General features: G+C 43.4%; 1 protein-coding gene across 7 annotated transcripts in view; it reads right to left on the reverse strand.

Moving 5' to 3' along the window:
- The window catches only part of PDE8B (phosphodiesterase 8B), a 259008-nt gene that overhangs the window by 18902 nt on the left and 214576 nt on the right, over window positions 1–25530 (reverse strand). For all 7 annotated transcript variants that reach the window (XM_058440782.1, XM_058440781.1, XM_058440780.1 and 4 more), the window contains 4 exons: window positions 10500–10542; window positions 5991–6068; window positions 3335–3411; window positions 1733–1897 (listed from right to left, as the gene is read on the reverse strand). In XM_058440782.1, the coding sequence (XP_058296765.1) occupies window positions 1733–1897; window positions 3335–3411; window positions 5991–6068; window positions 10500–10542 (363 nt within the window). The remainder of the gene's footprint in view (window positions 1–1732; window positions 1898–3334; window positions 3412–5990; window positions 6069–10499; window positions 10543–25530) is intronic.

The following is a 25530-nucleotide window of genomic DNA, read 5'->3' on the forward strand; positions in this document are numbered from 1 at the left end:
TGCTAAGGTTTAAAGTAGTATTAATTAACGAAGGACTCCCCTGAAGTTACATGTTGGATCTTTAGGCCAAAAGCTTAATTTTAAAAATTGAGTAAATACAGAAGTAACAACAGCCACAATTGTCCTGCCTCTAAGGTGTGTATGGCAAGAGATTCTTGGTTTTCCTTGCTCTTCTCTCGCTCCGCTTCCCCAAAACCACGTAAAATTGAGGTGGAATCACTCACTGGTTCCTCACAGCATCCTCTGGAGAGGAAACCCACGATGGTATGGCAGCGAGGTAGGAGGAGGGACTCGGACATGGGGCCAAATTGAGGACTAGGTAGAACAGGGCAGAAGCACCTCCCCAGAAGCTATGCCCACCAGCATGCCAGTTTACCGTTGCCATGGCAACACCCAGACATTTCCACCCTTTCCATGGCAACAACCCAGAAGTTACCACCCTCATTCTAGAAATATCTGCAAAAACTGCCCCTTCATTTGCATGTAATGAAAAGTGGATACAAAGATGAGTGCAGCACTGCCTCTGAGCTGCTACCAGGGGCACACTGCCCATGGGGTAGCCCCGCTCTGCAAGCAGCAGTCCCTCTGCCGCTGCAGTACAACTGCTGCTTCGATAGAAGTTGCTGTTTAACACCACCAGCTTGCCCTTGAATTCTTTCCTGGGCGAAGCCAAGAACCCTCCCGGGCTGAGCCCCAGTTTGGGGACTTGCCTGTCCTGCATCAGCAGCAGGGGAGGGAGGGAACATGGCTTGCTCCCAGAACCAGACCCCTCCCACTGCAGCTCTGCGGTGGCCACCTTCTTGCAGAGCCCTTGGCAGTGCTGCCTAGAAGCTGAGGTCTGCACTGCATTAGATGGAGTTAACAGGCCAGCCCAGGGGCAAGAAAGAAACAAGAAGGCCCTCAAGTTCCAGGTGGAGAATGGAGGGGAAAGCCAGTCAACATTCAGCATTTGATGGCAGGGCTGGACAGAAACCTTCAAAGTAAAACTCATACATGACTTCTGGACTTTTTTTCTAAAGAATTCTAGCTTCAGACTCTGATGGGGAACTCAAATAAATAATTTGAATTTTTTTCCTTTTCTTTACTTGCTGATAGATAATTATGAAAGACAAATAGATCACAGCAAAACACTAGAACAGGATGAGTCTCTAGAAACCAGCTACTCTTGGTGGTGTAAATGGTTCTTTTTGGAATGTGGCAGTGAGAGGTTCCTTCTCCCCTTCCCCTCCCTGAGCCAGAACAGCCCCAGTCTGCTTTTACCTTATAAATGGAACTTCTATACAAACTTTAAATAAAGGATTCTATAGTTAAGATTAAATGCTATAGTCTAACAATAAACCCTTTCATTACATGAGGAGTCTGAGGTCCATGGAAATGAAATCCAATACTATACCAGATCAAGGGAAAGCAGGAATAATCAAGAGCCTGCAAAGCCCCATCTTGCACATTGAGCCCTCCATCAGTTGCCCAATGACTCCCTGCAGTCATAGGAATTCTGAAACACTGTCCCCATGGCTATGGTAGGCCAGCCTCGTGGAAAGACAAATGCAAGAGTCACTCAAATACCACTGCACATGTTATACATAAATTCCGATGCAGTTGCTTCTGGTTATGCTAACGTTAGTCTATATAACAGGTACTTCTGCAACCACAGGTAACAGTTTCCACATCAGCTGCACTCTAGAGGCCCCGGACACCTCTCTTGCTTTTCAGGTTTTGCCTCATCACTCACAGTCATCAGGCCTCCAACAAGATCACTGGTGTGGGGATCTTCATCTTTGGTACCCAGCTGAGGGGAGTACAGTTCTGTGGTCCGTAAAATCTCTAGAACTCTGTCCAAGGCTTCCGCTACTGTGACTGGGCTGTTTTCTTGAGCTGCATTGATTATATTTATAACCTAAGGGAGTGAAGAAAGAATACATCTGAGGATAATAGGGTTCTACTTCCCAAAAGTCATATATATGCCCAGAATCCAAAAGAAATCAGTGGGTAACCATCTCTTATTCAAAATGACCAGTGCTTTCACGGCACCGCCCTTCTTCCCGAAGCATGCTTTTCTCCCTGCCGGCTCCTGGTGAATGTTCTCCTACCTCAGTGAGTAGGCTTCCCCAGGCTCCCTTGCGGATTCACCTCCCCTGGTCCTCCTCTACAGATTGGAGTTGCTCAGAGATCTGTTCTGGGCCCCTCTCTCACTCTCTCGCTTCCAGAAATGATATTTTGTCTCCACGACTTTGGACACCTATAGCTAGGGACTTTCGATATACCTCCCAGCCCTCAACTTCCTTTGACCTCCAGGCTTGTACATTCAATTCCCTACCTGACATACCTACTGGAATATCTCACAGGTCTAACACTAAACTATGGTCTTGTTCCCCTCTCCCCACAGAAAGCACAGAAACACACACAACAAAAAAATCGAAGACAGAAGCTGTTCACCTTCTGTGGTTTCTACACTGCAAAAGAAAGCACTTCTACCTCATGTCGCTTTCTATCAAGAAAGCACCTCATGCTCACACCAAAAACCTGGGAGGGCCATGCCTGACATAATACTTTTCCTCATTCCTCTCCCTACCCTGGCAATATAATTCATCGCCAAGTCCTATTGGCCTGCCTCAAAATATTTCTTGATCTATTCATTTCTCTCCACCTCCACAGCTATAATTCTAGCTCAGCTACTTCTAGAATAGCCCCCTAACTGACCTGTTCTCTTGCCACCTCCAATCCATTCTCTGCACAGAAGCTAGGTGTTCTTTTCAACAAACATATCTGGTCACATTACCCACCCCACACCTGAAACTCTTCCATGGTTTCCAGTGCACATAAACTAAGATATAAACTCCTAACTATGTCCCTGCTGTCCAGAATGAGCTGAGCCCTGTACAACCTACATCCTCCTCCTCTCTCACCTGCTTACCAAGCTCCGGCCACTCCAACTTTCTTTCAGCTCCTTAAATGTTCCAGTCCCTCTTTGCCCATCACAGTGCTTTTTCCCTTGCTGTTCCTGCTACCTGGAGTCTTCTCTTCCTTCTTCTCCTGAGTAACATCTTATGCTTCAAGACTTGCCTCAAACATGACTGAGAGTTTCCCTGACCACCCCTTCTCCTCCAACCTACTTAAGGGCCCTACTCTAATTTTCTCTCACAGAACCCGGTTGTTTTCCTTCACTGCCCTGATTGTGACTTGGGACGAGGTGTTTATTTGTTATGTGTTTATTTGCCTGTTATTTGCTTCTTCCACTAGACTGAGCTCCATGATGTCAGTGCGATGTATTTTCAGAGCACAGCCCTGTGTGAGGGCCCCTGACTGCAGAGTGCAGGCAGCAGCCACCACTCACCTTTGTGATGGGAGCCTCGATGGTCATGGAGTGGATCCTCGCCATGGACGGATAGCGACGATTCTGCAGGCTTGGTGCTGGAGAGAAGGCAAGAAAGCTGTGTCCAATTCCGGTGGCTCAGTGTGGCTAAGTGCAGCAAAGGAGTCCCTTCATGGACCAGGGCCCACTTCTCACAGGACCACCCTCCCACCTAAAAAGCCATGAATTCACCCATCTCTTCTGCCAAGGCTGATAGCCCAACCGCTACTTGCCTGAGTCTGGAAAGGCGATCTGGCCTGGAACTTTGGAGGCAGGAGGGCTTGGCGAGCCCCATGTCCACAAGGGGAATTTCAGAGAAGGTTGACGAGGTCCCAAAAAGGCTTCATTCCAACAGCTTAATGACCCCCACAGGGCTCACTTTCCCCCAAGTCACCCAAACCCAACTTTTGCAGTTCCATGACTTTCAGTCCTAAGCTGCTGGCCATGTAACCAGATGACTGTGCAGCCAGCTTGAGAGGGGAGGCAGTTCATGGTTAGGGTCAGGGCGGAGGATTGAGCCCATTCTCAGTCCGAATTAGGGCCAGTCACTCCGCCTGCCCATGCCTTTAGGCTCTTAACTCCCAGAAACCCATGGAAGTTCTAGTTCAAATCTACAGAAGCTTTCATTTTTTAGAAGATCTTTTATTTTTCTGAATAGTTAATGTTTATACTTGGTTTAAGATGCCAAGGGTAGAAGCTTGACTTGAAAAGCACTGTTCTCATCAGATCTTCCTACCACCCCCTCTGAGGCAGGCAGGAGGGGGAGTCCCATTTCATGGATGGGATCACTGAACCCACCCCACATCAGAGCCTGCCTCCTGCTCAGCCACCTCTGGGGTCCCCCCTGCTGCTAGTGCAGCAGCCATTGCAGACCTGCATACTCTTCAGCCTCCACTGTGCCCATACTGCAAAGAAGACAGTCCCCTTCAAGTTCTGCTCCAAAAACAGTGAATCCAGTTCAAATTCCCTCATCCCTTATCCTCTCAGACTAAAATATTCTATCTGTCCACTCAATCCATCTCAAAAATCTCTGGATTCATATTCTCTTTATATTATTGGTTTCTGTCCCTCACATGCCCTGTGAATTAACATCTTGTCTCTACCATCTTTGGTCCTTGCTATGTCAACCACTGTTTTTTTTTGTTTTGTTTTTGTTTTTTGAGATGGAGTTTCACTGTTGTTGCCCAGGCTGGAGGCATGATCTAGCTCACCACAACCTCTGCCTCCCGGATTCAAGCGAATCCTGTGCCTCAGCCTCCTGAATAGCTGGGATTACAGGCATGCGTCACCATGCCCAGCTAATTTTGTATTTTTAGTAGAGAGGAGGTTTCACCATGTTGATCAGGCTGGCCTCAAACTCCTGACCTCAGGTGATCCGCCTGCCTCAGCCTCCCAAAGTGCTGGGATTATAGGCATGAGCCACCGCACTTGGCCTATGTCAGCCACTTTCATACTCAGTCTTCCCACTGTGTACAGAAGGACTGGAAGTTCCCTCCCTTGTCCTTTCTGTTGACTTGCTTAAGTTACCAGCCTCGTCTCTCTTTTCTATCACAGGCACTAGCCATCCCCTCCTCACACCCCAGAACCTGTCCTCCTATTTGCCAAATAAAAACCAAATGAGTGAGTGAAATCTACTAGTCTGTTGTCCGCTCTTGAGCTCTGATATCCACAGCATCTAACACTGCTCTGGCCGCTTCCTTTCTCAATCCCCTCTTGTTCTTGGTTCATGTGACACTGCACTCTCATGGTCACCCCCAGCTCTTCTGTCCTCTTCACTGGCCCTATTTCCACTGCCCACCCCCTGGCTGAGACTGTGCCTTCAGGCTCAGGCTTAGACCCTCTGTCCTTTCACTACATGCACATCAACACACACCCCTTAGAGATGTTCTTCTGCCCCTGGCTTCACCTGTCACCTCTAGGACTGCCAAGTCCACATCTATAGCCCCAAGTACCAGGGTTGCAGGTTAGCTTCCTAGCCATCTCCATTAAAATCAGATTCATTATCTTCTCCCTTAACCCCCAACCTAGCAAAACCTGGAGACGTTTCCATTTCTGTATATATGACTTAAAATTTCCCAGACACCAAGGAATGAAATGTCAGAATCGTCTTTGAGTTTTCCATCTCCCTGCCAATCCAGTTGTTTACTTAGGCCTGGCTGATGGAACTCAAAAAATGTTTTGCTAAATCCTGCTTTGCAGGGCAGAAACATTTTGCTAAATTCTGCCTCACGATTTCTCTGTGACATTTTATTAAGAAGTGAGTGCATATAGCTGGTACACGGAAAACTAGGTTTGTGTTGGGAGTTGGGAAGCCAGGACTGGCTGCCTCTCTGCCTCTAGCACCCAAGGGTGACCTTGTTCAGCTACTAATACTCTGAGTTGCTTGGGTGGTTATGGCTCAACATGCTTCAAGCCATCAAGGAACAAGCATGGAGTCCCTCCAAAGAGAGGACAAAGACTACAGCATAAGGTTTTTTAAAATAATTAAAAACCCTAAAACCTTTGAGCTTATTGAAAAAGAAGTCGGTGTTGTTGAACTCTTACTCTTTGGAGTTTATACGCTGATGAATTTTTTAACATATTCTTCCATCATTTTCTACATTTTAAAAAGGTCAGAGGAATCTGAAAAACGTCTTACCATCACTGCCTCGAGATGATATCGATTTCACATCAATGGACTCTTTCCTCCTGTTCTTATATCTGAATGAATGAGGCTCTAAGGGTTTCAGATTAGAAAGGGAAGGTGATTAGTTTTCCATATATTCACAGAAGAGATTCAAACATGTTTTCTCTTTATTCTCTAAAGAAAACAAGGTTACTTTTTAAGCACTATAAAATAATTTTAAGAAATAGTCAACCACTTTCTTTTCAAATCATGAAAGACAAAAATTATAGTCATATTAGTTAAATGATGGTTTTTTAAGATAATGCCATGTTATATCATAGTAATATAGCTTAGTATCAAGGGTTATTTAGTTCCATGAATGTAATTTTGAAAATAAACATTAGGCCAGGTGCAGGGGCTCACACCTGTAATCCCAGCACTTTGGGAGGCCAAGGCAGGTGGGCAGATCACCTGAGGTCAGGAGTTCGAGACCAGCCTGACCAACATGGAGAAACCCTGTCTCTACTAAAAAAATACATAAAATTAGGCTGGGCACAGTGGCTCATGCCTATAATCCCAGCACTTTGGGAGGCTGAGACGGGCAGATCACGAAGTCAGGAGTTCGAGACCAGCCTGACCAACATGGTGAAACCCCATCTCTACTAAAAATACAAAAATTAGCCGGGCATGGTTGAGCATGCCTATAATCCCAGCTACTCGGGAGGCTGAGGCAGGAGACTCGCTTGAATGCAGCAGGCAGAGGTTGCATGCAATGAGCCAAGATCGTGCCACTGCACTCCAGCCTGGGTGACAGAGTGAGACTGTCTCAAAAAAACAAACAAACAAAAAATTAGCCAGGCATGGTGGAGCATGCCTGTAATCCCAGCTACTCGGGAGGCTGAGGCAGGAGAATTGCTTGAACCTGGGAGGCAGAGGTTGCAGTGAGCTGAGATTGTGCCATTGCACCCCAGCCTGGGCAAAAAGAGTGAAACTCTGTCTCCAAAAAAAAAAAAAAGAATTTAAGAAAATAAACATTAAAACTTGAGGGACATTCTCGGGGGAACTATTGAACTAGTAAAGGTGGAACTATTATAAAGTTGATCTGAATACCATAGCTATAGCACCTTATCTTAAATAATCTAGCTTAAAATATTTATTATACAATCTCTTTTCCTAATTTTTATCTTCTTAGTGATTTTCCTATCATGCATAAAAGTTTCAATATATATTTTTAAAATTATAAATAATAGTACTTTAAATCTTTACTTGAAAGACAATATATTCAACTGGATAGGGAAGGCTTTTAAATGGGGATATTTGAGGAAATATAATACTAATGAAACCTATAGAGATTTAAATTAAGAAATTAATTCAGACGAATTTGGGCACCTCTGAAAAGTCAGACCTCTGGATGGTCTTCTAGATTCTCTTTAAGGATGGATTTCATCAAATGATGCATACTGCTGATCACAAGAAAGGAAGAAAACAGTTTTAGATTCCCCCAAAATTTCAATAACTAAACTCTCACCCTTGTCCCTGTTTTCCAGGGTGGTGGGGGCAGGCAAACATTTAAAGAATTTTGGCCTAAGTCTTTGCAGACTTAAATTTAACACTGAAAATGCACGGTCATGTTAATGTAAAAACTAAGAAAAAGCATATGCCACCAGTGAGCGCCGAGATATAAAAAATGACAAGGCAGCAGTGTTGGCTTCAGAAACACACATTTTCAGCGCATTTGCTTCTGTGAGAGTAACTCATAAGCGAGTAGAGAAATTTAACCATAACACAGATTACTCCTCACTAGGCTAAGAGAGGAGGCAGACACGCAAATTTCAGCAGGAAGAATGCGCTTCTCAGATGCCAATAAATGATCATATTCCAAGAATTAAAAAAAAAAAAGATGCAATAACGCTTAAGAATTGCCTAGTGACAGCAGGTGCAGGAAGCCTAGTAGTTAAGGAAACCAGGTCCAGAGCCAAATTGCCAAGATTCAAATTTCTACTGTGCCACTCAGTAGCTATGTAATCTTGGGAATGTTACTTAACTTCTCTGGGTCTCATTATCCTTGTCTATAAAGTAGGGGTAATGATAGCATCTCATTTATAGGCTGTTTTGAGAAATAAATGAGTTAATATATGCATAGCATTTAGAACAGTGTCTGCCACATAGTGAGCATGTAGTATATGGGGGCTATTAGTTGCATCTGTTCATTTGCATATATGTCTTTAGACACGTGATCATGTTACATTGTTCTACTACTTACTGTTTTCACTTTATAATGTCTTAGACACTTTTCTAGACCACCTTCTTTACCATTTACTTTAGTGTCCTAAAAACCTGATTCAACTAAAAAAATTATTAAATCAAAAATTAAAACTGAATTATTTTTATACAACATTAAGTGAAGGTGGAACTATTATAAAGTTAATCTGAACACCATAGCTATAGCACCTTATCTTAAATAATCTAACTTAAAATATTTATTATAGTATCTCTTTTCCTAATTTTTATCTTCCAAATTCTACCTTGGTAGTTTACCTATCTTTGCATATAAGTTTCTATATATGTATTTTTACAATTATCTATAAATAATAGTACTTTAAGTGATATTGTTGGGATCATGGCATTTCTGAAACCCTGAGAAACGAAACTAATACTGCTCACTTGTGAGACACTTGGTTTAGCCTATTCAGGGACTTCATAATCATATACAGTCCTAGCATTTATTTGTTTACCAAGTAATAAGTTAAATCTAACTTAAAGATTTAAGATTAAATTCAAGATTCAAGAACCAAGAATTCCTCAAAATGTAGTTTCTAAACAAAACTAAAAGTAGAGAGGTTAGCTTCAAGGCTGTGGCCCAGGCTAGCTGGTTGAATTCTAAGTCGTTCATTAGAAATTATTCAAAGATGGATGATGTTTATTCTTCCTGATTTTATCTCAGTTAACATTAAGAGAATTTATAGCAATAGAAGTGATTAGAAGTTTGGAGAAATTATTCTTCAATAAAGGCTAAAGTAAGCCCACATAATTAAAGAATTCATTGGTCATTCTTTCAACAGATGTTTATATGAATTAGAAACTTAAGCCAGAGAAAGGATAAAGGACATTTAAACAGCTGTACTCTGTGGCAAAAAGGAATATGTGCCACCAATTGAAAAAAAAAATAGCTCCACTTACTGAGTGCCTACTTTGTGCCAGGCATTGTGCTATGTACTTTAAATAATTGTCTCATTCAATAATTACAACAATTCTCAAAACTACATAGGGCTATCCCCATTTTACTGATAAGAAATTTAAGCATGGAGAGATTTTGTAGGTAGCCCAAGATCAAAAAGAGAATAAATGGTGGAAACTGTACTTCCAAGATGGAATGGTTTCAATTTACCAATATTTGCTGAGTATCTGCAAAGTGTCTATTATGTACAAGGCAATGCTGGACACTGCAAAGGACACGAAAATGCTTAGAACAATTTGTGGCACCCAGAAGCTCCCAAGTTAGTTAAAATAATACCCCTGCTCAAGTGTTAGAAGAAATTAACTAAAATGTATGTGTATGAGTGAGGGAAAGAGAAAATGCACCTGTGTGTGAAGTGTCATTATGTTATCCCAGCCTGTTCATGTCTAGAAAGTTTTCAGAAAGGGGGAAGGAAGGTACCAGTTAAATGCCAGTTACTGCTAAGCATTACACATTTCCTTCTTTAATCCTCGTTAACAATGAGATGGACTTTTGTTAATTCATTTTACAAATGAAAACATTTGAAGCTTAGAAAGAGCAAATGAAATCTTTCTAAGTATGCTAGATATGATCCACCTCATCAAGAAGAGAGACTAAACACTAGCCTAGGGTCTGACATTACGCATTCGTGGCTGGGAAAGCCACCAACAGGGCAAAGAATGTTGCAATTCTTGCAGGAACAAAAATCTTAAATTCTTGGTAGCAGACTGATTTTTTTTTTTCCTCTAACGATCAGAGAATTCTAGACCTTTCCACTTGTAGAAGTCATCAGGTCCAGCTCCTCTTTTTATGGAGGAAGCCAAGAACCAAGCAGAGTCTTGCCCAACATATGAAATAAGCGAGTAGGAAACTGAAATAGGAACTTGGTGCTTCTGCTTCCCAGGCCAGGACCTAGTGACATTTTCCAACTGTACAGTCACCAATTACTGCAAAGAAAAGGGAGACTGGACATGGTTGAGCAACTACCATATTGTCACCTGTGTCATATTCAACCAGTGTCTCCCCTAGACTTTCGGCCCACTCTCCTGGGTTTATCTGTCCTACATGGTATCTAGCCAAGAAAAGAAAAACAAGATGGGGAGGGCATTCAGTATGATAAGGTTGCCATAAAGGAAAATTCAAGGACATTTTAAGGGATTTCTGCTTTTCTTCTGGCTTGCCAACCTTGTGATATGAGCATGTGGATTTTAGCACTCCACATTCTGGGGTAATAGATGTCAACTTAGACTTCTTCAGAGAAATGTATACATTTGAACCCACAACTGCCTCCTAAGTATGTTAGAGTTCAATTGAAGTATTCTCACCTGTCTGAGAATTGTCTCCTGAATCACGATGAATCTTGTGAATCTAAAGTCATTCAAAAGTTTGGTAAAACAAGAGAAAGATTTTAAATATGCCATTTGCTATATTTCTCATCAAACAATTTAGTTAAAAAGCTCTGAAGACTTGAAGAAAGCAAGAAGCTGCACATATAATATGAACAGATGGAAGACATACACCAAGTGGTACTACTCCAAAGGTTCTGTTACTTTCAGACACTTATAGAATGGCTGAGCCTGAGAGCAGGAAGGTACCCAAAGCACATACTCTCCAGACAGGACATCTACTTCTCCAGTCAGCTACTGTCTCATTTTGACAGCCTACAGAAATGCAGAAAAATAAAAGATAAAACTAAATTTAAGTTATTTATAAGGCTAACATAGAACCTGTTTGTTTCAGATATGTTATAAAATTTTTCTGTGCTACAGAAGTAATCTGAATTTAAGCCTAGGAGTTAAAAACATTTCCTACAAAGCTCTTCAAATGCTCAATTATAGACAATTTATAAAATGTTTTCTCGCAATGAGATCTGAACTTTAGATGCAGTTTTGCACCTAGTTCTTTCTCATTATCAATTTTTTTTGTCGTTAATGATTTTGTGCTAATGCTCAATAAATGTCTGTCAAATGACAAAATGAAGTCATTAGCACTAGAAATAATAAGTGTACTTTCTTTGGGATCCTGCATTTCTTGTTTTATAACTGACCCCAACACTGTTAGTGGGGCACATTTAGTTCTATTAAACTTATAATCATGCTGCTTCACTGCTAAATCCACCTACTTTCAAGTGCTCAGACCATTAAATCTTTGTAGCCACTCAATGAATGGGGTAGGTTAACTTGAAAAATAAGACAGATGAGCGTGTAGGACATCTGCAGAGGCAGATTAATATGGCTTAGCAACATCAACTGTAATAGCCAGAAATCCTGTCTGCGGAGGCCAAAGCAACTCCATGTTGGATGCTAATCCACCACGTTGACTTCTGATTAACCCCAGTTCTGGGATGGCCTCCAATATTACTATTTTATCTACTGTTCCTTGTGTAAGAAGAGCATGTACTTACCGTAAATCCTGCCCTTACATCAAAACAACCTTGACCATAAATCCTGCCCTTAGACAAATTCACATTGCATTCTTGCCTTTCTCTACAAGTGTCCTACACATTCCTTTCCTCTGGTATGTAAGTGCTGGGTCTGTGGGTAATAGAACAGGGATCCATTATCTTGTCTTGCCACCATCCAAGGCACAGACATGGCTTCTGTTCATAAGTTCCTATTAGATGTTTCATTCCGAGGAATGGGATTCATCAGCCTCTTTCTTTGGCCTCTCAGCTTCCTCGGACTTTGGGGTAGGTGTGCACAGGCCTGCCTACCCTGACACGTGTGGTAAGCCAGGCCAGGAACTGAGAGACCAAGAAATGGAGGAAATCTTGTGGTGAGCAGCCACTTCTACGTGGAATGGTGTGGCTCACATTTCAGATGATTGTGGACCACCCTGTGAATGTGGGGATGACCCCAAATGCCAGCGGATTTAGAGTGATGGTGAACTGAGTGCCAACCATCACACTGGCCCGGAAGGGCGGCGGGGCAGCCAGTGCGGTAAGATGACCGCCTCATAGCAGAAGCCAGCCAGCAGCAGACACAAAAGTAAAACAGCTGGCCAGGCACGGTGGCTCACTCCTGAAATCCCAGCACTTTGGGAGGTCAAAACGGGTGATCACTTCAGATCAGGAGTTCGAGACCAGCCTAGCCAACATGGTGAAACCCCCTCTCTACTAAAAATATAATATTAGCTGGGTGTGGTGGCGGGCGCCTGTAGTCCCAGCTTACTCAGGAGGCTGAGGCAGGAGAATCACTTGAATTCAGGAGGCAGAGGTTGCAGTGGGTGGAGATTGTACCACTGCACTCCAGCCTGGGCAACAGAGTGAGACTCCATTTCAAAAAAAAAAAAAGTAAAACAGCTTGATTAGGAATTACAATTAGGAAAAAGTTTTTTTTTTTTTAAGGGCCCTACAGTCAAAAGTAAACTTAGTTAAAACTGAAATTTGGGCTGCATAGGTTTACATATGTATTAAGGCCTCTGCACTCTCTGTAAAACTTCTGACTGAATTCTGTTTCTCCATTTACTTCTGTCTGTTCCTACTTCTTCTTGCCACATGAGGGATCTAAAAAAAGGAATTCCAACAGCCTGGGATCCCTTGGGGAAAACAGACGGCATCAAAGACTCCTCTTTTGGGCAAGAATCTCTTTTTCCTCATGAAACCCAAGGGTAGTAAGCAGACAGATTCTACTCAGGTCTAAAACTGGACTCTTTTGTATTGTGTTACCTCATCTCTGGTTAGTGTGTGGGGAGGCAGGGGGTGGGGTACAGAGATTACTTTGTACTGTGAGAGTTGCTGACCTTGTATGTAATGGCTAGCAGTCACGGGCAACAGCTATATTGTTAGAGGTGGCCAACAGCACTTGTTAAAGCAAGTGGTTACTACTATAACGGCTACTCATTTCTTGGCATGTTTGGATAAGAAATGTGTGGTTTAGGCCCTAAAACTTCCATGCTTTCTTGGCCCTGTTCCTTAAAGCCAGTAATATAAGAATATACTGACACCTTGATGACAGTAATACAAGAAACAAGCTAAGTTGAAGAGAAGACATTTTTCCTGGCAATCTTGTTTTCAGATAATGCTGCTTAGGTCTAAGTTCTGTGCCTTTGAGATGTAAATCTTCTCCACCTTGTTTCATCTGAGTCATGTCTTTGGGTGGGTTGTGTAAAGGTGGGAGAGAAGCTATTTGAGAACTGGCAAATGAAGAATCTCATAAGTCTATAAGATCTGCTTCTGTTTGTGTGTATGTCTACATATATTTAGTGTGTTGTATATGTGATAGATCATTATCAAAATATATGACAGAGCTCTAATCTGGCTTAAAGAAAAAGTAAGTTCTGGCTGGGCACAGTGGCTCACTCCTGTAATCCCAGCACTTTGGGAGGCCGAGGCAGGTGGATCACCTGAGGTCAGGAGTTCAACACCAGCCTAACCAATATGGTGAAACCCCATCTCTACCAAAAAATACAAAAATTAGCCAGGCAGGGGGCGTGTGCCTGTAGTCCCAGCTACTCGGGAGGCTGAGACAGAACTGCTTGAACCCAGGAGGCAGAGGTTACAGTGAGCCGAGATCATGCCACTGTACTCCAGCCTGGGTAACACAGTGAGACTCTGTCTCAAAAAAAAAAAAAAAAAAAAAAAAAGTTCTTATCAGAAATATAGAAACCACCTCAAATGCCTTTTAGTTCACCTAACTTTAGTAATCTTTCAAACAAAACTAGTTTTAAAGTTCTCTTCAGTAATTTGAAATCTTAAAGTCTGTTATGTTAAATTAAGTAATCCTAGGTTTTTCCATGGAAATTAGGGTTACTAAGAGTTAAAGTAGTAGTTAATATATGTAATTAAAACTACTAAATATAAGAGAAACAATTCTATATGAAAGTGAATAAAGAAAGATGTGTTTTGATAAAGAAGTTTATTAAAAACATGAAGATGAGGTTTTTGCATAAAGGAAGAGTAACCACATAGTTTAGAGGCTATTTAAAGGTTGTTTTAAAATGAATGAAAAATGATACAGATAAAACTACATGGATAGAAAAGGAAAGGATAAAAGGATAGAGAATGAGGAACTTTTGATTGATTCCTGGGCGGCGGCATGGTCACCTATGGTATGGAGCTGTAGCTGTGCTGTGCTCAGTTACTGAAAGGTAAGAGTTACCAGTAGAATTTAGAGAAAAATCCAACTCCTAAGGAACTGTTCACTGGATACATAAATAAATGCAAACCAATAAGGAAAAGTGAAATATTCAGTCCCTTGGTTATTCTCTATAAAAGCTAAAATAAGAGTGCCAGATTGGGCCTTGAGGCTGGACCAAGCTCAAATGTGGGTCTGTCTGAGCTCAGATCATTAGCCTCAAAGCTATCTACAAAGGGGAAAATAATGACAGGGCAACAGAAAGTACCTCTGAGACCTGCGGTTGCCAAGAAGGTAGTCAATGTGGGAGAAGGGCAAAACCAAGTAACTACTGAAACCAGAGGGTACTGTGTGAAGGAATTGTTCCCTTTTGTAGATAGGTATCATCAGCTCCCTGGGTAAAACCTTTTGTTGAATTGTGAGAGTAGCTAATTTGGAGCAGTGTCTTTGGTTTTAAATGCTGCAGAGTGGAAAAACATGTTTGGGTTGATGCAGGATCCCCAGCTCACTACTGAACTATCACAGATGGCTGTATGTGATCCAGACACATGGGAGGTTATTCCTGAGGGAACAGCCAGCCTGGTGGACTGGATAAAAGCCTCTGTAAGATCTGTTTACCCTGAGGATGGGGTCAGCCCCAATGCTACGTGGAGCACCCCAGATGAAGCAGCTGATATGCTTTGTCTATAAGCCATGTGGAACTGGCTTTATGACAGGGATATCCACCCCACCAATATGCCTATTACCCAGGTCATGGTAAATGCTGTGGTTAAGCATGTGTGTGTCTGGTGAGGGGGTAGGGGTGGGGTAGGAGGGACTTTTGCATGGGCACTTCGTTACTGATGCAAAATTAAAAGTTCAGGAAGCCTCAAATTTGCTGTGTCAACTTCCCCTCATGGGTCTTACAGATGCTAATAAAAACATTAGGCTAATTAACAAGAGCATAGGGAATGGCAAAAAGGAGAGTCAAAGGACTTATCCTAGCGAGGTGAAAATTGTAAAAGTTATTAAAAAAAAGGTAAATTTTTAAAAATTGAAAGGGGTGAAACTAAGAAAAAAAGAAAGGGAGAGTCATGGAATTTGTCCCAGCAGGGTGGAAATCTTGGTTATTAAGAAATTGAAGGCCTGGCACGGTGGCTCACGCCTGTAATCCCAGCACTTTGAGAGGCCGAGGCGGGTGGATCACGAGGTCAGGAGATCGAGACCATCCTGGCTAACACGGTGAAACCCCGTCTCTACCAAAAACACAAAAAATTAGCTGGGAGCGGTGGCGGGCGCCTGTAGTCCCAGCTACTCGAGAGGCTTAGGGAAGAGAATGGCGTGAACCCGGGAGGTGGAGCTTGCAGTGAGCCGAGATAGCGCCACTGCACTCCAGCCTGGGCGACAGAGGGAGACTCCATCTCAAAAAAAAAAAAAAGAAAAGAAATTGAATTGGCTGGGCACGGTGGCTCACGTCTATAATCCCAGCACTTTGGGAGGCGGAGGCAGGCGGATCATGAGGTCAGGAGATTGAGATCATCCTGGCTAACACAGTGAAACCCTGTCTCTACTAAAAATACAAAAATTAGCCGGGCATGGTGGCGGGTGCCTGTAGTCCCAGCTACTCGGGAGGCTGAGGAGGAGAATGGCGTCAACCCAGGAGGCAGAACTTGCAGTGAGCCGAGATCGCGCCACCGCACTCCAGCCTGGGCGACAGAGTGAGGTAATAAATTCAAAATATTAATAAACAAACTACCAAAACTGGATGGACCATTACCCTGTTTTCCCCAATTGGAACAAACAATTGGACAATATTTTTTTTGAAAAATCAAAAGGTAAAGATTAAAATGAGAAAGGTGATCAACAATTGCCTGGGGCAATGTTGAGGTAATTAATCAAGACACATTGACCAAAGTGCCCAGGTCCCTTGGCTCAATCCCCTGCTGCAAACCCAAAGCCTTTTTGACAAGAGGGTAAAATGGTCTAGGGGTGAAAAAGAGAAGTTCCTGGAACCAGAACATAAAAATGTAAGGGTTGATAGAATTATGAAAGTTGAAATGTTTAAATAGGCTTTATGTGAAATAGTTATATCTCCTTTCCCTAAATGTTTTATGAAAATGGATATTATATCTGACTGCTGAAACATTTTTCCTACCTAGTACTACAGAAGAGAAGGCATGCAAATCTGCCCTTTGAGCAATATTAATTGGACATGCTAAATGGGAATAAGACTGCCTGAGCCCACAGAATGTAGCATGCCAGAGTGCTTATAGGGATAAATTCTTCACTCGACAGCCCTTAGTGAATCATTTACTAGGGCGTATGGGGGTAATGTCAGAGAAACACTCTGATGGGGATCACAGTGCCCAAAAAGAGTCCCATGATAAGATGGAAATGGTTTATATAGGATCTTGCTACCGGAAGAATGCAAGGAGGAGACACTCATGAGCATAGAGCCTCTTTTTTCCCTAGGACTGACTGAAACTGTGTGAGGAGCTGCTGGATTCTACAGTGCCCGACAAACAGCTCCCTTACCTGACTGACAAAGAGCTGCTTGGTTTGTGGATGGCCGTTCCATGATGAACGGGCAACATCCTTTTTGGAAGACTGCTACTCTGATTGTAAAGGATACTTTTGTGAGCAAAATTTACTTCTTCCCTCTACCTGAGTTCTCCAGAATTTGGAAACTTTTCATGAGTGTTCTTATTTTATGGCAATGTAGTTGGTTGCATAAATTCAGTAAGAATCTGTTTTGTTTTGTAACAGGACACAATTGGAAACACTGGTTATTTCACCAAGGCTTTGACTAGAATCACGTATTTTCAGATATAACCAGACTGCTTTGAGGAATTGACACTGACTTTATAGAGCCGATAAAAAGTCCTTTGGAAAGACTAACTTGGTACGTTGTCTAAATGGTTCCTTACAAGGTTCCTGGCCTCTAGTAAGTAAAGAATATCACTTTCTGACAGGCCCAGGAACCAAGATATTTTGGGATCTAAAGAAGAGAGGAATTTGTACAGGTATAGTACCTATGTATAGTCTAATGGGGAATCCTTAGTCTCAAGGCTTTTAAAATGTCATATCCAAAATTCCTTATAAAGTTCCAGCAAAGCCAACTGAAAAGAAGCTTATGTGACCAATAACTATTCTTGCTACACTTTAAGCAAATAATTAGGCCAAGTATAGTGAGACTAAAATTTATTGTGCAACTAAAGCAAATAAATTGGTCCTATAATTTTTTTATTTTTTATTTTTCATTATTCCTGAAATACCAAGGTACTGTAATTTATCCTTGGTAGAAATGGGGAAACTGGAGAGAGAAAAACTTAGATTCTAGTCTTAACCACTCTTTTTCTTTTTTCGAGACAGTCCAGCCCCTGTCGTCCAGGCTGGAGTGCAGTGGGTGCAAACTTGGCTCACTGCAACTTCTGCCCCCCAGGTCCAAACTATTCTCAGGCCTCAGCCACCCGAGTAGCTGGGATTACAGGCATGTGCCACCACACCCAGCTAATTTTTGTATTTTTAGTAGAGACAGGGTTTTCCCATGTTGGCCAAGCTAGTCTCCAACTCCTGAGCTGAAGCAATCTGCCCTCTTCAGCCTCCCAAAGTGCTGGGATTACAGGCATGAGCCACCGTACCTGGACCTGAAATACTGTTCTTGAGTTTTTATTATTTGCCTACTATTTGGGCGAAACCTGAATTATTTCCTGATTTCCTGGCTACAACAAGTCTCTAAAGAAGAACCAAGTTTTAATTTTCTTCATGATGCTTTTAGTTGGCTAATAGGCTTTTTGTTGTTGTTGTTGTTGTTCTGCATACAAATTCTCTTTCAATTGTCATTATATTTCTACTGTTCAAATTATTAATGTTAAGTATCTCTCATTGTCTTACTTCTTCTGAGAAAACTGAAGTCATGGTATTCCTAAGACTAGAGATGATCCAACAGCCTGTGAACCTCCCTCATTGGGAATCCCACTGGGCCTGAGCTGTTTTCCATTGCCAATGTACTGCTACTAAAGCTATAGCCACCCTCCCTACAGGCTAAGAGACCATCACAGAAGAAGAAGAGTGCATGAGATTTTAAGAGCTGGCTTTGGGAGGTTGGAGTATGGAGACCAAAGCAACTCCATCTTGGATGCTAATCTGCCATGTTGTCTTCTGATTAACCTCAGTTCTGAGAAGACCTCAAAGATTGCCAAATTATCTATTGTTCCTTGGGTAAAAGTACATACATACTGTAAATACTGCCATTAGGTCAAACAATCTTGATGTTATCATACTTCAATTGTCCTACACATCCCTCTGAATCACCCTTTCTGTGTGGCATATAAGCCCTGGGTCTGGGGGTAATGGTGCAGGGATCTACAATCTTGTCTCACTGCTGCTAGAGACACAGACAGGGCTTCTGTTCTTAAGTTCTTATTAATGTTCCTTTCTGAGAACTAGAGTTTTCAGTCTCTTTCTTTGGTCTCTCAGCTTCCTCAGACTTTGGGGGGTAGGTCTGCATAGGCCTGTCCATTGCAGAACACCCTGTATGACAGATACAGGTAAAAGGTTTCAGCTTGACTGAACCACTGAAAAATCATCACATAAAACTGAAGTGTGAAAATAGGATTTGCTACCAAATCTTCTGCTCAGTCCATTCCACGTAATTACAGAAACAATTACATGACCAACCTGTGTGATATCCTGGTCAAAATGTGACTAAGGGCTGTGACTCATTTATCCCATAATTATGGGACATTTTTATTTCTTCTGTGAAGAATTGTTTCATGTTTTCCTTCGGGGATAAAGACCATTTGCTATACAGCTACTTACTGAGCTTAGTGTGAATTTTTTATATGATACCAAATGAATAAAACTTTTGCCTTGCAAATTGTTCTTTCAAATAGCTTTAACACAAAAACAAGTGATTTTTAAGTGCTTAGCTTTTCTTTCTGAATCAAAACGCATCTCTCCTTTAGAAGCTGTGTCCCATGCCTCCCTATGTTATTTAAAAACAAAACACAACAAAAAAGCCTTTCTCCCGTATCATCTGCCCCTTGCGCCAGCTGATTGGCTCGTGGAGCTCCCGTGATGTCAACATGGGTTTTGTGTTCTGTCTAGAGTGGAGCCAGATAAAGCCCAAGGCCAGTAGGTGCACATGCCCATCCTGCTTTGGGGATGGAAACGTACCCCAGCCACTAGGTACAGGGAGAAGCAGGGATGACAGGCACCAATTCCATCTGCTGAGGTGGCTCTGGTCCGTTCTTCTCCGAGTGTAATTTGGCACTTTGAGCTGAACACACCCCCAAACTGGCTCACCTGCCTTTGCTGGGCTCTCTGCATGCCTATGGCTAGCAACCCAGCATGGAGATAACTCCTTGCTCTATAAGCAGAGACTCTTCCTGGCTGCAGCAGCATCTGCCGTCAGGAACCCTATTTTGGGACCAACTTGATGCTCTGTGCCGAGAGCAATGCCAGCAGACCTTTCCCTGTCACACCCCAGCGGTGCTGGGTTTTCACTGAAGCTGACTCTGATTATCCATGTACCTCTTCCAGATACCCCACTGTACAACTGATGATTCACTTGGATGACAAAATTCTCCTAGAATCAGAATTTTCTTGTGGACCCTACACTTACCAGTCATTTCAGTAGAAATTATTCTAAAATTATTTCCTTAATACTCAGTTGAGCTCCTTGGGAGAATAGATACGGAATGAGTGGGTCTGTGGTTTGGCATTCTCTCTGGTAGGCAGCCAGGGGGATGAACTTTGCTCCACAGCCATCTCTTACGTGTTTCCCACATGCTGGCAGCATGACCTCTGCAGTCTAATCATGATGGCACTCTTGCACAAAGGGAGGTATCCTCATTGCTTGGAACAGGCAGGGAAGCTGAGGTTTAAGAGGTTCAGAAACTTGCCCAAGCCACACAAGTAGTATGCAGAGCCAATTTCAAATGTGTCCCTCTGGCTCTAAAACCATTTGCTCTGTCAAACTGCTCTTTATAGTGAAGCCCCAGAAGGGACGTGCCAGGCCAGGGCTTGTTAAACTGGGGTCAAGGAAACACCCCCTGCGGGACATCTCTCTGAAACACAGTTTTCCTTGAAATCTGGGGGAAGTGTGAGTATCTCTTATCAAAAGGTTTTGTCATGTGCAAGCTAACTCAAAGCAAAGGGACGGGGATTCAATGGCATCAATGCCCCATGCCAGTCAGTCTCTCTGTAGTGTGGTGTGTGTTTCTCCTCTTGTAAAAGCATAAAAATGTAGAATATTCTCATGTGCAGCAGTGACTGGGAAGTTTCATTTTGTGTGTTACTGGGGAGGGAAACTGAAGGCTTTAGTGCTTAGTTTGTGCAATGTGAATACTACTGTCCTTGGCCTGTGAAGCTCTTTGCCAGAGCTCAAAGCTGGGATTCCTCAGCAAGTCCTTGGAGGCTTACAGCTTGTTTCAGGGAGAAAAATAATTTCAAACGCTTAATTGCTTAAAAATATTATAAGTTGCCACAAATTTTGCTGTCCTTGTGCTAAATGCTTTGTTTACAAACATCTGATTTTGCTCGGTTCTAAAAAGCACTATGAATTCTGAGTTATGTATTTGTGTGTATGTGTGCATGATTTCAGGGTCATTTGTCTCTTAAATAATCATTTAAAAATCCTATTTATCTACACACCCACCAGAATGTCTAAAATTAAAAAGAAGTTTTGTCAAGGCTATGGAACAACTGGAACTCTCATACATAGTTGGAGGGAGTATAAAATTGTACAACCACTTTGGAAAAAAGGCCTGCCAGTTTCTTTTAAAATTAGCCATCCACCTACTACACAGCCCAACAGTCCCACTCCTGAGTGTTTACTCAAGGCAAACAGAAGCATATATTCACAAGAAAACTTGTCCAAGAATATTCAAAGCAGCTAAAAGCTGGAAACAGCCCTGGAGTCCATCAGCAGAAGTAGATTCTCCACACTGCGATAGACTGATGCAAAGGAATATTCAGTAATTAAAAGGAAAAAAAATGATACATACAGTGAAGATGAACCTCAAAAACATTATGAATGAGAGAAGCCAACCACAACAGTATACACTCAAACTCTAATCTATGTTTAAGTAATTCAGAAAAGTGATCACCTCTGGGGGCGAGCAGGATGGGTGGGCAGAGATAGACTGTGAAGGGGCATGAGGGGACTTTTGGGACAGCGAGATTTAATATCATGATGGGGATGAGGTTCCAGTATTATATGCTTTGTCAAAACTCAAGGAAGGGATTGCTGACAAGAGGGCCAAATAGGAACAGCTCCGGTCTGCAGCTTCCAGCGAGATCGCCACAGAAGGCGGGTAAATTCTGTATTTCCAACTGAGGTACCAGGTTCATCCCATTGGGACTGGTTGGGCAGTGGGTACAGCCCACAGAGGGTGAGCCAAAGCAGGGTGGGGCATTGCCTCACTTGGGAAACACAAGGAGTCGGAGAATTCCTTCCCCTATCCAAGGGAAGCCATGAGGGACTGTGCCCTGAGGAATGGTGCATTCTGGCCCAGATACAGCGCTTTTCCCAAAGTCTTTGCACCGTGCAGACCAGGAGATTCCCTCTGGTGCCTATGCCACCAGGACCCTGGGTTTCAAGCACAAAACTGGGCGGCCGTTTGGACAGACACCAAGCCAGATGCAGGATTTTTTTTTCATACCCTAGTGCTGCCTGGAACACCAGCGAAACAAAACCACTCACACTCCTGGAAAGGAGACTGAATCCAGGGAGCCAAGTGGTCTAGCTCAGCGGGTCCCACCCCCACAGAGCCCAGAAAGCTCAGATCCACTGGCCTGAAATTCTCGCTGCCAGCACAGCAGTCTAAGGTCAACTTGGGATGCTTGAGCTTGGCGTGGGGAGGGGTATCCGCCATTGCTGAAGTTTGAGTAGGTGGTTTTACCCTCATAGTGTAAACAAAGCCACCAGGAAGTTCGAACTGGGCAGAGCCCACCGCAGCTCAGCAAGGCCACTGTGGCCAGACAGCCTCTCTACATTCCTCCTCTCTGGGCAGGGCATCTCTGAAAAAAAGGCAGCACTCCCAGTCAGGGACTTACAGATAAAACCCCCATCTCCCTGGGACTGAGCATGTGGGGGAAGGGGCGGCTGTGGGCACAGCTTCAGCAGACAAACATCCCGGCCTGACAGCTCTGAGGAGAGCAGCGGATCTCCCAGCACACCGTTTAAGCTCTGCTAAGGTCAGACTGCCTCCTCAAGTGTGTCCCTGACCCCCGAGTATCCTGACTGTGAGATACCTCCCAGTAGGGGCTGACAGACACCTCATACAGGAGAGCTCTGGCTGGCATCTGGCTGGTGCCCCTCTGGGCTGAAGCTTCCAGAGGAAGGATCAGGGAGCAATCTTTGCTGTTCTGCAGCCTCCACTGGTGATACCCAGGCAAACAGGGTCTGGAGTGGACCTCCAGCAAACTCCAGCAGACCTGTAGCAGAGGGGCCTGTTAGAAGGAAAACTAACAAACAGAAAGGAATAGCATCAACATCAACAAAAAGGACGTCTACTCAGAGACTCCATCTGAAGGTCACCAACACAAAAGACCAAAGATAGCCGAATAGGAACAGCTCCGGTCTACAGCTCCCAGCATGAGCGACACAGAAGACAGGTATTTCTGCATTTCCATTTGAGGTACTGGGTTCATCTCAGTAGGGAGTGCCAAACAGTGGGTGCAGGACAGTCGGTGCAGCGCACTGTGCACGAGCTGAAGCAGGGCGAGGCATTGCCTCACTCGGGAAGTGCAAGGGGTCAGGGAGTTCCCTTTCCCAGTCAAAGAAAGGGGTAACAGACGGCACCTGGAAAATCGGGTCAGTCCCACCCTAATACTGCGCTTTTCCAACGGGCTTGGAAAATGGCACACCAGGAGATTGTGTCCCGCATCTGGCTCGGAGGGTCCTATGCCCATGGAGTCTCGCTGATTGCTAGCACAGCAGTCTGAGATCAAGCTGCAAGGCGGCAGCTAGGCTGGGGGAGAGGCGCCCCCCATTGCCCAGGCTTGCTTAGGTAAACAAAGCAGCCAGGAAGCTCGAACTGGGTGGAGCCCACCACAGCTCAAGGAGGCCTGCCTGCCTCTGTAGGCTCCACCTCTGGGGGCAGGGCACAGACAAACAAAAAGACAGCAGGAACCTCTGCAGACTTAAATGCCCGTCTGACAGCTTTGAAGAGAGTAGTGGTTCTCCCAGCACACAGCTGGAGATCTGAGAACAGGCAGACTGCCTCCTAAAGTGGGTCCCTGACCCCCGAGCAGCCTAACTGGGAGGCACCCCCCAGTAGGGACAGACTGACACCTCACTCGGCCAGGTACTCCTCTGAGACAAAACTTCCAGAGGAACTAGCAGACAGCTGAATTTGCGGTCTCACGAAAATCTGCTGTTCTGCAGCCACCGCTGCTGACACCCACCCAAACAGGGTCTGGAGTGGACCTCTAGCAAACTCCAACAGACCTGCAGCTGAGGGTCCTGTCTGGTAGAAGGAAAACTAACAAACAGAAAGGACATCCACACCAAAAACCCATCTGTACATCACCATCATCAAAGACCAAAAGTAGATAAAACCACAAAGATGGGGAAAAAACAGAGCAGAAAAACTGGAAACTCTAAAAAGCAGAGCACTTCTCCTCCTCCAAAGGAACACAGTTCCTCACCAGCAACAGAACAAAGCTGGATGGAGAATGACTTTGACGAGTTGAGAGAAGCCTTCAGACGATCAAACTACTCCGGGCTATGGGAGGAAATTCAAAACAATGGCAAAGAAGTTAAAAACTTTGGAAAAAAAATTAGAAGAATGGATAACTAGAATAACCAATGGAGAGAAGGGCTTAAAGGAGCTGATGGAGCTGAAGGCCAAGTTCCGAGAACTACGCGAAGATCGCAGAAGCCTCAGTAGCCGACGATCAACTGGAAGAAAGGGTATCAGTGATGGAAGATGAAATGACTGAAATGAAGTGAGAAGGGAAGTTTAGAGAAAAAAGAATAAAAAGAAACAAACAAAGCCTCCAAGAAATATGGGACTACGTGAAAAGACCAAACCTACGTCTGACTGGTGTACCTGAAAGTGACGGGGAGAATGGAATCAAGTTGGAAAACACTCTGCAAGATATTATCCAGGAGAATTTCCCCAATCTAGCAAGGCAGGCCAACATTCAGATTCAGGAAATACAGAGAACGCCACAAAGATACTCCTCCAGAAGAGCAACTCCAAGACACATAATTGTCAGATTCACCAAAGTTGAAATGAAGGAAAAAATGTTAAGGGCAGCCAGAGAGAAAGGTCGGGTTACCCACAAAGGGAAGCCCATCAGACTAACAGCTGATCTCTCGGCAGAAACTCTACAAGCCAGAAGAGAGTGGGGGGCCGATATTCAACATTCTTAAAAGAATTTTCAACCCAGAATTTCATATCCAGCCAAACTAAGCTTCATAAGTGAAGGAGAAATAAAATACTTTACAGACAAGCAAATGCTGAGTGATTATGTCACCACCAGGCCTGCCCTAAGAGAGCTCCTGAAGGAAGCACTAAACATGGAAACGAACAACCGGTACCAGCCACTGCAAAAACATGCCAAATTGTAAAGACCATCGAGGCTAGGAAGAAACAATAGCAACTAATGAGCAAAATAACCAGCTAATATCATAATGACAGGATCAAATTCACACATAACAATATTAACTTTAAATGTAAATGGGCTAAATGCTCCAATTAAGAGACACACACTGGCAAATTGGATAAGAGTCAAGACCCATCAGTGTGCTGTATTCAGGAAACCCATCTCACGTGCAGAGACACACATAGGCTCAAAATAAAGGGATGGAGGAAGATCTACCAAACAAATGGAAAACAAAAAAAGGCAGGGGTTGCAATCCTAGCCTCTGATAAAATAGACTTTAAACCAACAAAGATCAGAAGAGACAAAGAAGGCCATTACATAATGGTAAAGGGATCAATTCAACAAGAAGAGCTAACTATCCTAAATATGTATGTACCCAACACAGGAACACCCAGATTCATAAAGCAAGTCCTGAGTGACCTACAAAGGGACTTAAACTCCCACACAATAATAATGGGAGATTTTAACACCCCACTGTCAACATTAGACAGATCAACGAGACAGAAAGTTAACAAGGATATCCAGGAATTGAACTCAGCTCTGCACCAAGCGGACCTAATAGACATCTACAGAACTCTCCACCCCAAATCAACAGAATATACATTTTTTTCAGCACCACACCACACCTATTCCAAAATTGACCACATAGTTGGAAGTAAAGCTCTCCTCAGCAAATGTAAAA

The sequence above is a fragment of the Hylobates moloch genome, unplaced genomic scaffold, assembly GCF_009828535.3.
Source record: "Hylobates moloch isolate HMO894 unplaced genomic scaffold, HMol_V3 SCAFFOLD_6, whole genome shotgun sequence".
Taxonomy (NCBI): domain Eukaryota; kingdom Metazoa; phylum Chordata; class Mammalia; order Primates; family Hylobatidae; genus Hylobates; species Hylobates moloch.